Source organism: Simochromis diagramma, unplaced genomic scaffold, assembly GCF_900408965.1.
Source record: "Simochromis diagramma unplaced genomic scaffold, fSimDia1.1 OVJJ01000753.1, whole genome shotgun sequence".
Taxonomy (NCBI): Eukaryota; Metazoa; Chordata; class Actinopteri; order Cichliformes; family Cichlidae; genus Simochromis; species Simochromis diagramma.
Genome location: NW_024387523.1, coordinates 22,421,636 through 22,437,526, shown reverse-complemented (window position 1 = coordinate 22,437,526; position 15,891 = coordinate 22,421,636). Strand labels below are relative to the sequence as shown.

At 42.3% G+C, this 15,891-nt stretch overlaps 1 protein-coding gene across 1 annotated transcript in view; it reads right to left on the bottom strand.

Annotated features, from left to right (window-relative positions):
- Positions 1-1,199: 1,199 nt before the first annotated feature.
- nt5c1aa (5'-nucleotidase, cytosolic IAa) overlaps positions 1,200-15,891 on the bottom strand; it is a 31,717-nt gene continuing 17,025 nt past the window's right edge. Inside the window, exons 5-7 of the mRNA XM_040021076.1 lie at positions 9,469-9,591; positions 4,715-4,899; positions 1,200-3,743 (exon numbers count right to left, since the gene is read on the bottom strand). Coding sequence (XP_039877010.1) covers positions 3,387-3,743; positions 4,715-4,899; positions 9,469-9,591 — 665 coding nt within the window. The 3' untranslated portion in view covers positions 1,200-3,386. The remainder of the gene's footprint in view (positions 3,744-4,714; positions 4,900-9,468; positions 9,592-15,891) is intronic.

Here is a 15,891-nt window from a genome sequence, read left to right as displayed (position 1 = left end):
CTTTAATGCTGAGATTTTTTTCCTGTCATTGTCATAGTTTTTTGCGTTGTTATTTGAGTATGATAAAAGCAGTCTGCACCCACCCAGGTTCCTCCTGCTCAGCCTCTCTGCAGGAGGTCACATCTGACTATAAGACAGCTTATATTTGAGCTTAAGGGCTGTTAAGCTCTACATTTGGTCACCCCTAGTAGTGAATGGTATCCCTGTTTGAAACAGCAGCCTTCTCCACTCCGATCATTTCTTTTCCTTACATTTACATCTGCATGATTGCCCTCCCATCACTGCACTGCTGAGCACCTCAAATGAAAATATATATCCTGGCATTTTCTCTTTACACTCCACTTGAGTGCCTCCCAGAAGTTACCTATAAGGTACAGGACGTCAGGTCGTTATGGTCATTTTAGTCCACAGCCACGATCTCAGTCAGGCACAGCAGAGCACAGAGCCATCCTCTTTCACTCGTCTCCTTCCACGCTGATGGTTATTGTCCGTTTATGGATACAGCTGGCAGCCTTACACATGTGTCATTAAATGTGCATAGACTTTGCAGTGTGTGCCAGCTGGCCAGAGAAATCTGTCTGATCTATCTGTCCCTACTATCTCACCAAAAAGGTTGCCAACAACATTGTCTCATAGCTGATTTGGAGCTTATAAAATCCATGTCGATGTCAATCCGTCAGCGTTCACCTGGGCCCATCCCTGTGGAGCTGTTAGCGATATGGTGCCAGGTAGTCCAGTGCTGGATGTTGGCTCTCTGTGGCTTTTATCACTCTGCTGGAAAGATCAAATTCAGCTGGGTATGAACCATATTGGGAATATTAGCACATTTATCATAGATATGTGGATGAAAGTGTGGGTCGTAATGTGATTCTGCTCAGTGTGAAGACTAATAAATTAGATGGAGAAAGGGAGGATTTGTCACAAAAAGATAATAATAAAGGATGCAAAGATTAAAAAACTGACATAAATTAGGATAACTTTTATGTGCGTGGAGCTGTTAAATCAAAGCGAAGTGGTCGCTTCTTTCCATCTTCATCATTACGCTGAGTGAAGAGCGGTTGCTGCTGCAGCTCATCAATCATTCCACCATGGTGCGATGCTGCCACTCCATGGTGGACTGAAGGAGTGCATGCCACTGAACAAACAGATCCATGTAATCTATATCAGTTTTCACAAACAAATGAAAATAAAGCCAATACTTCAATTGTAATCTTTATTTATTGTCCATTTACATTTTCTTAATCTTGCAAAATAAAGCAGTTATCAAAGTGCTGTTGAATCTGTTCAAGCTGAAACCGAATGTCACCCTGAAGCCCAGAGTTCCCTGATTAGCTTGTCGTGCTGAAACTTTATCTGCTCACAAGTCAGCAGTTGTTTTAGTTTGCCAAGAGACACATCTGTTTAATTACTGTATGTGTGTTGCCTGTGAGGTTAAACCTGCGGGTTGCTTGTCACTTTTCTGAACCCCGTGGTACTCAGAAGACTGATTGAGCGTAATGATGCGTCTCTAATTATACACTGGTTACAAGTAGAGTCATGCAAAGTAGACTGGCATTTTCTAAAGGTCACTGCAGGGATTTTGTCTATAATAGAAACATTTATATTTTTCTATCCAAAATTAGCAAGATTCTCTAACTACAATTTAGAAATGGAGTTATGATGGTGAAACTTTACGCCATTAAACAAAGTCACCTGGGTATGCAAGACAGAGAATTCAACCCAAGATTGACGGCTTATGTCTACCTATAACGTGTGTGCTCTAGTTGGAATATTATCAAAAGACCTAGCTTTCAAAAATCTCTTAGGTTAGCAAACCTGTAAAAATATGACACTTGCTCCACTGGTTAAATATGAAGGTAAAACTCAGGTTCATTCAGTTAAGTCAGTGTTTTGTTAGACTAAGACCTCCTTAGGATCACATATTTGTGGGAACATTAGCATGCTAGCACAGTAAATTTTAGCATGCTAGCACAGTAAACTTTAGCATGCTACATATCAGCTAAAACGGATCGAAATTTCATTTAGCTATGCCATGAACTGTGAAAGCCTTAACAAGTTTAGGTTTTAACATGTAATTGCCAAGTTTTACTTTGGTTTTCTGTCGTTTATGGGATTGCATAAAACGTCATGGAAGCCATACAACATAACTGGCTGTAAGTTATATATTCATTGAAACTAAAGGCAACTTCTAGAGCATACAGCCATAGTTTGCAACTATAAATGTAAATAACATGGTTTCTTCGCTACAGTAATATATTTATAACACTGTGTGGTCACTATTGGTTAAGTTGCATACCACATACATTACTTGTGACCTGTCTGATTGCAAGCAGGGGCAACTTGTTGCATATCTCATCCATCTCTCTTTTCCATTGTTCTTTTCTCTCTCTAAAAAAAAAGTTTAAAAAAAAAAGACACAAATCTTTAAGAAAAAAAGAAAAGAAATCAATCAATATAGCATGCTAATTATGTACCATTTGAACCGCTCTGAGCTGCGAAGCATCATGCAAAGCCAAAGCTCCCACGAGTTTCTCGTCTCACTCCACATTACAGTAGTTCAAATATTGTTATAGTTAAAATACTTCCAAATACAAAGGAGTGGAGGGTATTTTGGATAAAAACACATCACAGTGTCTAAGATCCTGTCAGGTGCCACGTGAGGTTAAAACAGAAACATATTTCACTGAAGTATAAAACAAACCGTCTGTGCCCTCCTGCCTGTGTTCACCCAAGAGAACTATAATTCCACTCCTAAGGCACCAAATGGCTTTCTATATTTGATTTGGATTTTGGAACACAAGAACAGATGGCATTGAATGCTTCAGTAATATACAACACATTTTGTACAGCTGCACCCTAATCTTTTTACATTTGTGTGTAATCAAACTATAAAATGTTTGACAAAACTTTAAATTATTACTTTCATGCTATAGTACATCACCATAATGGTTAACAATATAATATCTCTGCATTGTGCTCACAGTTCATTTATTAACATTCAGTGCACTGTTACATATATATATATATATAAACAATTCAGTTGTTCACTCCTTGTCTTCGCTATGAAGACAAGGAGTAGTAAGAGAAATACTTAGTCAAGAACCAAAGCATGATTTAATGAAACACTTGTTTTTGGACACCTTGGTTATTGGGTCATCTCAGGTTCCAGACCTGTTGTTGACCTTTATCCAGATTTCTTATCTGACTCCTAAAGTAGTAGCACTAAGCCGAGGCAGTAGATACTGTGGTCAAGCAAACATGTACTTCCATACAGTTAAAAAATAGAAAAAGTTCATCATCTGAATTTTACTTTAACAACTTTTTGTTTTGTCCTAAGATAATATCCCCTCCCTCTACCAGGTCACCAACATCCAAAGTCCTTTTGTCTACTTCCCTGCGCTGGTGTTGTGCTTGGAGTTATGTTTCTGTGCAATGCCATAGGGAACATGTGCAGCGATGGTACCCATCTCTGCCGCTCCCTCTATGTGAAACATTTGATCATCGAAGTAGATGTGTGGCCTTATCTTCTCAAGCATAGGGCCCTTTGGTGCTCCTGCAAGGAACAAGGCCTCATCGATCTCCAGCCCCCAGGCCCGAAGTGTCTTGAGAGCCCGAATCCCAGAACTTGCTGCACTACGAGCTGTGACCAGGTAGGTGCGGATAGGGCAGTCCAGACGCTGGCCTTTAGCGTAAAACTTTTTCTGGAGCTTCCCCAGTGCCTCTAGGAAGCCCTTCAGGGGACCCTGCCAAAGAGGAAAAGCTAGTGAGGACCTGCTATCTGTTTTCTTGTATATATGTTAAGATTTGACTCATCTTTGACTTGTCACGCATCAGCTTTATGTGTATGTAACACATACAAACCCTGATTGAGCTAGCACCATTTTATTGTAATGTAGCACAGCGTGAGCTATGCACTGCTAATTTCCAAAATTGCAGGTTGTCAAGGAGAATGACATGTCAACTGACAGTCTTTAGAAACAATTTATTATTTCATTTAATTTTGCATAATATATTCATCGAATAATCAGTTACTGAAATGGATTTCATGTGGAGACCATATGCACGCTCATCATTGAGGCTGCTTGGAAAAGATAATGTTGGGAAGAATATAATGTTTTTAAGGATTGCTACACTCTTTGGAGTCATCTCAGTCTGGGATATTGTGTGTGTAATCTGCAGTTAGTTTTTCTTTTCTTTTTCTTTGAAATTTAGCCTTGGGTATTAACCTTCTAAGCTCCAAGCTAATTGCTAATCCTATTTTAAAGAAAGACAAAACTGAATTTTCAAGGAAGAAAATGTGAAATATTTTTTGTTGTGTCACCTGAAATTTTTTTTTCTTTCTTCTCTGATTGCCTTGAAAGAACAATTTAACAAAAACAAAAAAACCTATTCTGATAGGGTTATGGGTTGTGACCAATGACCTCGGAGGGTTAGGGTGCAGGATGTACTTTATGTTGTCACCAACACCACGGATGCTGTTAAGAGAAACGTATTAACAAAACACCCTGCCTGTCTTCCTGTTAAAAGGAAGTTTTTCTTTCCCTCTGTCGCTAAAGTGCTAGTTTAAACTGTTGTTGATGTTTTCTCTCTGTTATTGTAGGGTCTTTACAATAGAAAGCACCTTGAGGTCACTGTTGTTGTGATTTGGTGCGCTATAAATAAAACTGAATAGAATAAAAATCAATGCAAAGAAATTCAATTAAAGAATACAAACATGGTCCAGTAGCCTGTCCTCATTTTCCTTCTCATGTTCGAAGAATTTGTCCAGCCCGTGGGCCTTGAAGATGCGTTCTGACTCATCTGAGAAGAGGACAGCATCACCATCAAATGCCACTCTTAGCTGGGACTCGGATACCTCTGTCATCTTCTCCGGCATGAACATTGTGGCTGCTGCGATGCCTGAACACAAATGCATAAGACAATAAAGGGCTCAACTATCACTTAGTTAATTACAGCTAAAGAGAAGTTGTGTTTGTACACTTCATTTGTTTTTAACATTAGTACATTATGATTCATTCCTTCACTTCCTGCACTTAATTCTTAACTGCACTCTCTGCATTTCTTCTTTAGAGGGAGTTGCCTTCCCTATCAGATATTTTGCCCTGCTTCCTTTACTTCATGTTTCAGTTCATGGCTAGTCTGTTTTCCTGTAATTTCATTGCAGCAGCTCAAACTGGTACTGAATAGTGTGTATGGTCCCCACAGGCTCATGGGGGATGTTGCTAATAATATGATGGATGGTGTCCTGGAGGATCTCCCCCAAGATCTGGATCAGAGCATCAAAGAGCTCCTGGACAATTTGAGGTAAACTGGGGGCCAGTCAAGGATATCAATTTCTTAATCTTTCAGGAACCTCCTGCATACTCTCACCACATGAGAGCAGGCATTGTCATTTGCACCTTGAGGAACCCAGGACCTAGTGTACCAGTGTAGGGCCTGACAAAGATCCAAGGGTTTCATCCTAATATTAATGGCAGCCAGTCTGCAATTACCTAGCCAGTATACCTGCCATGGATATCTCTCTGCAGACCATCACTGAAAGACCAACGATGTTACAGACAGTATAACGTTTTCCACAGTTTTTCCAGACTCTTTAATGTCTGTCACATGTGCTCAGGGTGAACTTGTTCTCTCTCTGTGAAAAGCACAGGGTACCAGCGGTAAACCAGCTAATTCTGATATTCTACAGCAAATGCCCACTGGGCTCCGCGGTGCCAGGCAATGAGCACAGGATCCACTGGCTATCAGGGCACCCTCATAAAGTCTGTTTCTGATTGTTTGGTCAGAGACATTCAAACCAGTGTCCTGCTGGAGGTCATTTTGTAGCTCTGGCAGTGCTCATCCAGTTCCTTCTTGCACAAAGAAGCAAATAACAGTCTTGCTGGTGGGTTAAGGGCCCTAAAGTAACTGTCTGTCTCCAGGAATCTTCCCCATGCTCTTGAGACTGTGCTGGGAGACACAGCAAGGCATCTTAATTTAGGTGGTGCTACACTCGGATTAAAAAAAGTGTTCCTTTAATTTTTCTAAACAGTGTTTTTGTATATTGAGTGGTTGAGAATCAAGTAAACAGAGACATCACTTGTTTAGATAAAATCAGCTTTTAAACGTCACTTCAGTTCACAAATAAATCTTTTGATTTTCTAAGGAGCAATAAAGCATCTTTCACTTCATTCAGTGCTCTCTTTCATTTCCTGCCAGAAACAGAACAAATCAGGAAGGTTTTAACTGTCACCTTCATAGCCGCAGTCCTTAAAAACATGCTCTAACACTCAGAGGAAGTATTAACAAATGGATTTACAGCTAATTAAGAGCTTTCAAGTAAAATGTCAGAACCACTTCCTTTGCTTCACTGCTTATGTGCTCTGTGTTTTTGAGGAGCTGCCTCCCACAGAGGTGCGGCATTACTGGCACGAAGCTTGTAAATGACATGAAGAAAGTCCCTGGAGATGCCTTGACAGCTACAGATGGTTGACAGTTAAAGGAAACCCTTGATCCCTTTAGGTTATATTGTTCTGTGGCCTTCCCAGTCATCAACGTGGCATGCCCTAAGTAGCATGTGTGTGCACATGAAGAGGGTGACGTTTGCAACAAATGACCAATCACAAGCATGCACAGGTCTCCTGGGAAGCAGAGCGGATATTTTACAAACAAAACGAAAATTATAACGTGAGGTTAAACACAATACAGCTGAAAGCTCTACACCTTGTGAAAACCTGCTGTATTAATATGTGAATGTGACTGTAGTGCAAAGTGCTTCAAGAGGTCAGAAAGACTGCAAAAGTGGTGCATAAACGCAGTCCATTTACAGACAGCCCATAATTAAGTCCCAGATAAAATTCATGAATTCTTTCAGCTGCAACCCAGCAGGGTTAAAACTATGTGAGAGCAAACAAAGAGCAAAGATAAAAACAGAATTCAAACCAGTAAGTGGGTTTATCTGCAAATTTTATATAAGGTCATAAAGTGCATGGCTTAGACCATCCTGTGTTGGGATTACATTTCTATGTTAAGGCTGATAGAAAAATAAAACTGATTTGCTACTTGAGGCCAACGGGGAAAAACAAGCTATGAGTAATGTTGCTCCTGAGCTATTATATTTCCTCTCAGTGCTTGTCGGGAAAGAAAAACGTCTCACTATCTTCCAGAAATGGTGATGCGATTTTCTGGCAAACTGATTGGTCAGTAGGCACTCATTTTGCACTTGTGGATTTCTTACGTGCTCCAGAGCAGGTTTACTGTGCGACAGAACTTAAACCATAGCCACTTGAAGCTTTACACAGCCAGTTAATTTTCCTTAAATTTGTCTCAAGTTTATACACCCAGTGACACAGATTGTGTCACAAAAACCTCCTCTGTGTTGGCTGCAGTAATAATGCAGCATGAAATTCGCTGCACAGAAGGGATTTAAATCATTGGATGTGGTTGTCACCTCAAGTCCCACAAATTTTCCATCGTTGCATTTTAATGGCTCTTATTTCTTTGGCAGAAAATGACCAGTGACTTCAAATTGTGACACAAATTAGCCAAAGCTACAACAAATAGGATGTTGGTAACCCCTCACGGTGCCATGGCACCATGGAAACCATCAAATAGAGTGCAAAGACTAAAGTCACAGCAGCACTGCAGAAGATGTCATTGCTACTTCTTATGCAAATACACACACTGTACACAATGTACACTCCTAGCACAGTGTGTGTGTGTGTGTGTCTGTGTGCAGGCTGCTTTGTAGTTTTTCTATGTATGACATGATATATATGGGGGGATTTATGATTTAGGGATTAGATCAGTTTTTTATTGCTATGAATTTCAAATCATACTTGAACCTGTATATTTCAAAACATTTCTATCTGTGTCTGAAAAAAGGAAAGACTTTCAAAAACTAGTTTTTGTTATCCAGCTTGGAAAAGGTCAAGTGTGCTGAAACTACATGTAAATAAAATGCATGCAAATAGGCCAAACCAACTAGTGCAGTTACATGACGCGTGCTTTGAAAAGAATTCAAGATCAAGCTTCCTCAGAAGGACGATTTAATTAAATGTGAGGCACGAAAGCTTCCTGAAGGCATTCCTTCGGACACATTTCCCTGATCAAAATAAAGCTGAAGTAACGGAGTATGTGAGGGCCGTGTATGACTTGATGCTACTGGTTTGCCTTTAATTTGTATGCTAAACTGCTTCTGTGAGACTTTCTAAATGTCTAAAACATATAACTGGATTACTCCATTTAAATTACTCCGATCTCTAGGAGGACACCAGGATACTAGCATGCATAAATATATATTTTTTATTGTGGCAATGCACCCCATATTTGGAGGCAAATACGAGCACGATCACTGCCATCTACTGTTCTCAGATCTGAATTCTTTTGTCTTCCACTATAGTCGGATGGTAATTATATGAACATAAACCAAATGCTGCACTAATGTAATCCTCTCTGGTGATTAGTGGTTATTCAGTAACCCATCCTCAGGAGATTCCTCAATTTTCTATTCCTGTTTTAGTTGTTCCTAGTTTTTCTGGTAAACCAATCATCCCACGCTCTACGACTGGAAAATTAGGTTAATGCTGAGGTGACAAAATCTGCAGTTAATCTAAGGACTACAAGAGGCCCCGTTCCAAAAGCCATTTAATCCCCAATAAATCCCATCTTAAAATGCAAAAATAAAAAAGCATGTTGATAGTCCTGTGTATTGGTCTCTGGTCCAATCACTGTTTATTAGACCTCATTTTACTTTAATTCAAGTTTAATTTTTGTGCTGTTTGCACTTTTTAATGGAATTTAGAATATTAATTCCAATATGATCTGCTGTGTGGTCCAGCAAGACGTTTGTGCTTTAATATTTGCAAGAGAATTTTCTAGTCTTTTTTTTATCCATCACTTACTACCAGTTAGCAGCCATCTTTGTGTGTTGCACTCGTACAGTTTATGGTTTATGTTTAGGTGGTTGGTTAGGCCCTTTGCCCCTCCTGGAGCAAAGGTCAACTGTTTACTAACACTTCCACCGTTTATGGATGCCGCTTGCTCACCAAGCTGACAAGCTTTAGCTGTCAAGCTGGTTCTCCGTTTCATGCAAAACTTCTGACACACACACACAAACAGAGACACAAAAAAATGGCGGGGAAAAAAAGCTAGCATTAACGCTTCAAAATGAGCAATCCAAAACTAATAAAGTACGACACAATGGCCATCTTTTATATACAGTCAATGAAAGACAGCAGGTTTAGAACTGTGCAAAATACAGAGTCACGAGGTAACGATATACTTCAATAACACTGTGTAAACTCTTTTTTTAAAATGCTAATAAACAGATATTTATTAGCTTGTAAAAGTCCTGTGCTACAGCTTTCAATCATTATTATATAAGAGTCACATAATGAGAAAAAAAAAATCTGGTGTGAAACGTAGAAAAAGCTGTAAACTTTAGTAACTTCTAAGTATTTTTCAGCTTTGTGGCAGGACTGGCCTTACCTTCAGTCAGCGCCTCCCTAACCTTGTTGGCATCAGCAGACAAGTAGAGGTTGGTTTGCCAGGCCTTCAGGTAGCCAATAGGACTGCTTCCCCCCGTCATACAAAACCTCTCAATGAACAAGTCTGTGGATGAGAGGAACAAATAGCAACAAGGTTTTTAATTTCAGTACATCATCTGGTGTTAAATGTCAGCATTCAGTCCATCATCAGCATTACAGATCCATTACAGTGTTGATAAATGTATCTATTTGCATGTTAGCATACCAGCAAACACCGCATGACTTCAAAGAGTCGCTTATATAATCTATATTTGCACTAGAAGCTGGGGCTCTGACTGTCAGGGAGTTCACGAAGGGGTCACTTCGGGGGCCGTGGACGGCAAAAAGGAGCGAAGATGTTCTAAAGACATGGTGAGAGGATAAACTTACAAGTACTTAAAACATGGAGAGGGTCCAGAGAGGGGGTTAATAGAAGGGCAGGAAGACGGAGGCTGTGCAGATGAGAGGAGGAAGCGAAAAGACTTGGTGGGAAAGTGTCTGTTTACATTTTGGCTTGGGATGCCTTTTAATTCGCTGCTGTGGACTGATCCACCGAGCAGTGGACAGTCGGTATGTGGAAAATGAGAAGAGACTGATATTAGGTAATTAGATCCACGAGTACAGATCTGCGGATTATATCTGTGTCCTTGGGTAAAATGAGCTGGTATTTATGAGGGAAAAGAGGATGGGGGGCTATTAGAAAGGGCACGGGAGTAAAACAGAGTAATATCTGGTGATGGATTGAGTTTGATTAGAGTTGAAGGTCATAATAGAATGAAAAGGTAGGCGACACCTAAGATATATGGAGATGAAGTAAGAGGAGGAGGTTAGTGTGGACGGGAGATTTATAAAAAGAGAAATGGGAAGGTTATTCCAATTATTTAAAGCTGCAATCGCCGAGGCATGAATTTATCTTCATCCACAATAAAGGTCCACTGGCCTTTTTTAGCACAGGGCTTCCACAACGTTTGGGAACTTAAAAGAGGCAAATAAAATATCAGAGTACATTAAAACTCCTACTCCATGTAATTTGCTTCTATATGTTGTAAAATTGTCATTTTAGAGCCTAAACTGCAGCAGCTAATGACCTTCTGAGACTGTAACGCTGCAAAGCTAACTGTTATTCCAGTCTATGCTGTACTCACTGACCTTTAGTGTAAAAAGTCAGCTGCAAGTGAAAACACACATTTGATTTGCTCTAAAGCACATGATATGGATACAGTAATTGGACAGCTTGAATATTAACTGAGTTTGTGTTATACTCTGATTAGAGAGTTTCCCTTACTTTTTTTTCCAAGCAGGGTATAATCTAAATGCTTATATGTTGTAACCGCTCCAAAAAAATAACAAAAGATGGCTTAAAATGTTCTCGGTACATGCTGCAGCAGGGAAGACCCGAACTCTTTCGTAGCAAGCATTTTTAATTTCTCTTTGCTGTTTGGGCTGATTGGGACCTCATGAATGTAAAAACAAAGAATGATGTTTTTACCTGATTTTACTCTACAAAGGGCCTGATATCCACATATGAGGACATTCGTTTTAAATTTCGATAGAACAATGGCATTATAATGTCCCCGTAAGTGCATATCAGGCCCAAGTAGAGCAAAATTTAGTAATCTGGACTAGACAACCCAAAATGTGATGTCCACATATATGGATGCCAGGTCCTAGGAGGTTAAAGCTGTGCTAAGTCTAAGGCAGGTGTGTCCATCACCAGGTCCGGGTGCCAGAAACGTCCTATGAAGACTTGGACTTTTAATTGTATTTTCACAAGTTTTTTACCTTTTCTTACTGATAAAGACCTCCCTCTTGGATATTCATACAGCAAAGTAATCAGGTATCAATTAAACAATTTGATGACAGAAAAGTCTCTGGGTTTTTTCTCTACAAAAATTTCTATTGGTGTTTTTTGACTATCTACATGGCCCACGATGCTAAATGAGTTTGCCATCCCTGGTCTAAGGCCTCAGTCACACAGACCTACATATCAGTTGATAACACCCGGGCAACTTCTATTTTCTAGGTAAAAACATGTATCCCCCAATAGGTTGGCAAGTGGTTGCTGGAGGTTCCTCGCTCTCAGGTGAAAATTGGGCACAAAACAGGTGGCAGATCAAAAACATTTTTGGATTTGTTATAGATGCTAGCAGACTGATGCAACACTCTCAAACTACTCTCCAAGCAGTAGTTAAACTGTGAAAAGTGCAAAGCAATGGTGAACATTCTCCCTTTCTGGTTTGCTTGTAAACCTTTCTTTTTAAATACATTTTGCTTGGAGACTGCCAGCAACCATCAGCAACCATCTGCCAACCTGAGGTTAAAGGATATCACCGATCCATCTCCAGGCCTGTGGAACTGAGACCTTACAAAAACACAAAACAACTGACATCCATGTACATGACCAAATAGATGCTCTTTCTTGAGTTTTCCATTTTTTCATGAGTCCAAGCTGATAAGAAATGTCTGTTTGTTTGTTTGTTTTTTAGCTGGATATAAAAAAAACTTTGATCAAGTTTTGCCTCAATGTATTATAGGCTCAGTAAGTTTATCCCACGTCATTCCAAAGAATTGGAAAATATGTGGGAAAATATATACCCCACTGCGAATAATTTGCAGAGCCCACTGTCGACTATAATAATGTAATATTAATATAGGAGTAAATGCTGAGGCAAACCAGGCAGGTGCAGCTCTGTGCTGAATACAGAACATACGGACAAGCAGGCGGACAAAGCGAATATTCTTCAGGCTGAAACAAGCAAAGTTCGATATTTTTGTGCAGTTTGGTGGCTACATTTGTATGTATAAACCTTGCCTGTTGCTGTTCCGGTAATCAGTTCAAAATGTGAAGTTCACTTTTAAAGACACAGGAAAGAAACAAAGGCAGATAAATGTAGTGTGACTCATAATCAGGCTCTAGGCAAAACGAGCTGGACTCCAGAAGGAACAGAGGAACTGTGTTGCTTTAAGCCCCCTGAGTAATCTCCTCTCAGTTACTCAAAGAACCAACTGTCCTCTGAAGATTTTCTTAATGGTTTATTTAGCTTTGTAGTCGGACCCTGGTGAGTTTGACCCCCTCCCCTTCCCCTACGCTGTACCGCACCTCATCCTGTGTTTCAGACTGGTGCAGGAGCGTGGGAGTCACTCGAGGGAAAATATGCTTGCCATTGACGTTCTTGTATCTTTTTCCCCTGTCTATTAAGAAAAATGTTTTCATCTATCTTCTTTGCATGATTTATTTGCTTGTTCAAAACATCTGAAACATGGTAATAAAACAGGAAATCAACATGACTGAAAAGACACTGCAGAGCACCCAGAACAAGCTACAAGCTAAGGTAGAATTCTGCCCCTATAGAAGTCAGGTGTATGCCTGCACACGTCCATTATTCATAGGTGTATAGTGCAGGAATTTAATACTTGATTCTGCCTCGAAAAACAGTTTGGGTGCGCTGATAATCAGAAATAAACACGTCCAGTTCGCACATCCAGTTTCAAGCTAGAATAAATGATCCTCAATCTTTTTAACACGGCTTTGCTACTCAGAGAGACCCACTGCAGGAAAGATGCTCATGAAACACTTATCAATGTTATCAGAGAAGCCATGTTTCCTTTAAGTGTGCAGGAACGCTCAGAGGTCAAGCGACTGTTTGAATGCCTCACATAGAGCCACCAGAGAGGATCTAACATGGAGGCATCTGGAAGGCCGAGTGTTGCTCTGGTGGCTTCGCTCAGACTTGTTTTTGTTTCGGGCCTCTTGGATTATTCTTACATCCCAAAGGGAAATAAGCTTGAACCCACTCCCGTCATGAAGCCCCGAGGATCTGAAAACATTAGAGCAACTGAACAGGAAGTGGTCTGTGAGAGGGATGTCATCACGGGGTCTGAGAGTTTCCCTGGGAAGGATCCTGTCAGTCAGCTGTTCATACACTCCACTGTTTGTCTCTCAGCTGAGCCTGCGTCAGATTCTGGATGATGTATGGATGCAACTGTGCGTGCTTTTGGGTGCTGGGTTTGGACGTTAGTGGGAAAGCGTGCACTTATTGGAAGCATTAAATTGAGAAAAAACCCCAGAAAAAAGCAGATGCATTTATAGACTATTTTTTTAAGTTATACAGGGATTACCTGCTTCACTTAGTAAAGTTGTGATTGATCAGCAGCAGCCCTAAACTTATATTTTGGAGGAAAACTAAGTATAATTATTTAGCTTTTTGTCACGTTGTGGAGGTATGTAATAACGACAGGAGAGGTCTCTGTGTCTCACTCCAACTTTATTAACTGACTCTCAGAACTTCACATATATTGAGCGCCAAAATCTCCACCCCAACACTTCCGTTCAACTTGGGTGTGAGTGGAGCCACCTGGTGGTCCGCCACACATACCCCCCCCCCCCGAACACACAGTTAGGTCTCTATTCAGTCCAGGACCCTGGGTCTAAGCAAACGACCCGAGCGACTGAACCTGGGAGGGAGAGAACAGGCAGAGGAAGGTCCATCCTGTGAACGAGGCTGGTGAAGGCGAGCAGGAAAGGCAGGAGGAGGCTCAAACGCCGGTGGTCCGGGGGTAGTCCTGGGGGGAAAACCAGAGTCTGTCAACCCCATCGAAGGAGGGCGGCCATGGCGAGGGGCCTGGGCCGGCACTACATTACTGTCCGGAAGAACATGTGCAGGTTTAAGTCTGTCAACACACACAGTCTCCCTTCGACCCCCAAAATCCAAAACAAAATGTTTCTGGCCCGGTTCAATAACCCTGAATGGGCCGTCATACAGCGGCCGCAGCGGTGTCCTGTGGGCATCGTGCCTGACAAAAACAAACTCAGCAGTCTCTAAAGTCTTTGGAACAAAGGTGTCAGGCACGCAATGGTGCACCGGACCAGGAAACCGAAGCGAGTGCAAAAGCGGGTTGAGAGATAGCACTGATGGATCGAAGCAGGGAGGAGGATTTTCGGGCAAGAATTCTCCAGGCACGCGGAGGGGCTGACCAAACACTAGCTCAGCTGGGGAAGCGCCGAGATCCTCCTTAACCGCAGAGCGCAGCCCAAGCAAAACCCACGGGAGGCGGTCAACCCAATTGCCATCCTTTAAGGAGGCGTGAAAAGCAGCCTTAAGCGACCGGTGGAACCGTTCACACATCCCATTAGCTTGCGGGTTGTATGCGGTTGTGCGGTGGACTTTAGCCCCCAGTCCATCAGCCATGGCCGACCAAAGCTCGGATATGAACTGGGGGCCTCTGTCTGACGTAATGTCCGCGGGTGGGCCGAAACGCGAGACCCAGCTTGACAAAAACGCCTTGGCCACCACTGCTGCGGTAGTGGACGCCAGGGGAACCGCCTCCGGCCACCTGGTGGTCCGGTCAACAACAGTCAAAAGGTGCGTAAAACCTTGTGACTGCGGCAGAGGACCCACCAGATCGACATGCACATGATCGAAACGTTTGCCTGGTATGAAGAACGGCTCCAGGGACGCCTTGGTGTGTTTATGAACCTTCGCACGCTGGCAGGGAATGCACGCCGACGCCCATTCCTTAACAGATTTGCGAAGGCCTGGCCAAACAAATTTAGAGCTGACCAGTTTAACAGAGGCCCGGACCCCTGGATGAGAGAGAGCATGTACCGAGTCAAAAACTTGACGACGCCAGGAAGCGGGAACCACTGGGCGAGGGCGGCTGGTGGAAACGTCACAGACGAGGAGGGGACCACCGTCCTGCACGGGTCTGTCCTCTAGTATGAGGCCCGTCTGGGTGGATTTAAGCGCGAGGATGTCCGGGTCACCGCTCTGATCGGCAGCCATGGCGGAGTAGTCTATGCCGAGAAAGACGGGAGAAACCAGCGCACGGGACAAACAGTCAGCCACATGATTGGATTTACCAGCCACGTGCCGAATGTCCGTGGTAAACTCAGAAATGGCTGCCAACTGGCGCTGCTGGCGTGCACTCCATGGATCAGAAACCTTGGACATGGCAAACGTCAAGGGTTTGTGGTCCACGTATGCGGTAAAGTGACGACCCTCGAGAAAAAACCGGAAATGACGAGTCGCCAGGTGGAGCGCCGGTAGCTCCCTGTCAAAAACGCTGTAATTGCATTCGCTGTCACGTAGCGTACGGCTGAAAAAGGCGAGCGGTTGCCAGACACCCGAGATTCGCTGTTCCAGCACCGCACCCACCGCTATGTCTGACGCATCGGTGGTCAACGCAATCGGCGCTGAGGGGGAAGGGTGGGCCAGAAGGGCAGCATTAGCTAACGCTGACTTAGCATCAGAAAACGCTTGGATGCTTTCCGGAAACCAGTCAACGGAGTCATTAGCTTTCTTACCTTTTAACGCCCCATAAAGGGGCTTCAGCAGATGTGCCGCTCTGGGGAGAAAACGGTTGTAAAAATTCACCATCCCCAAAA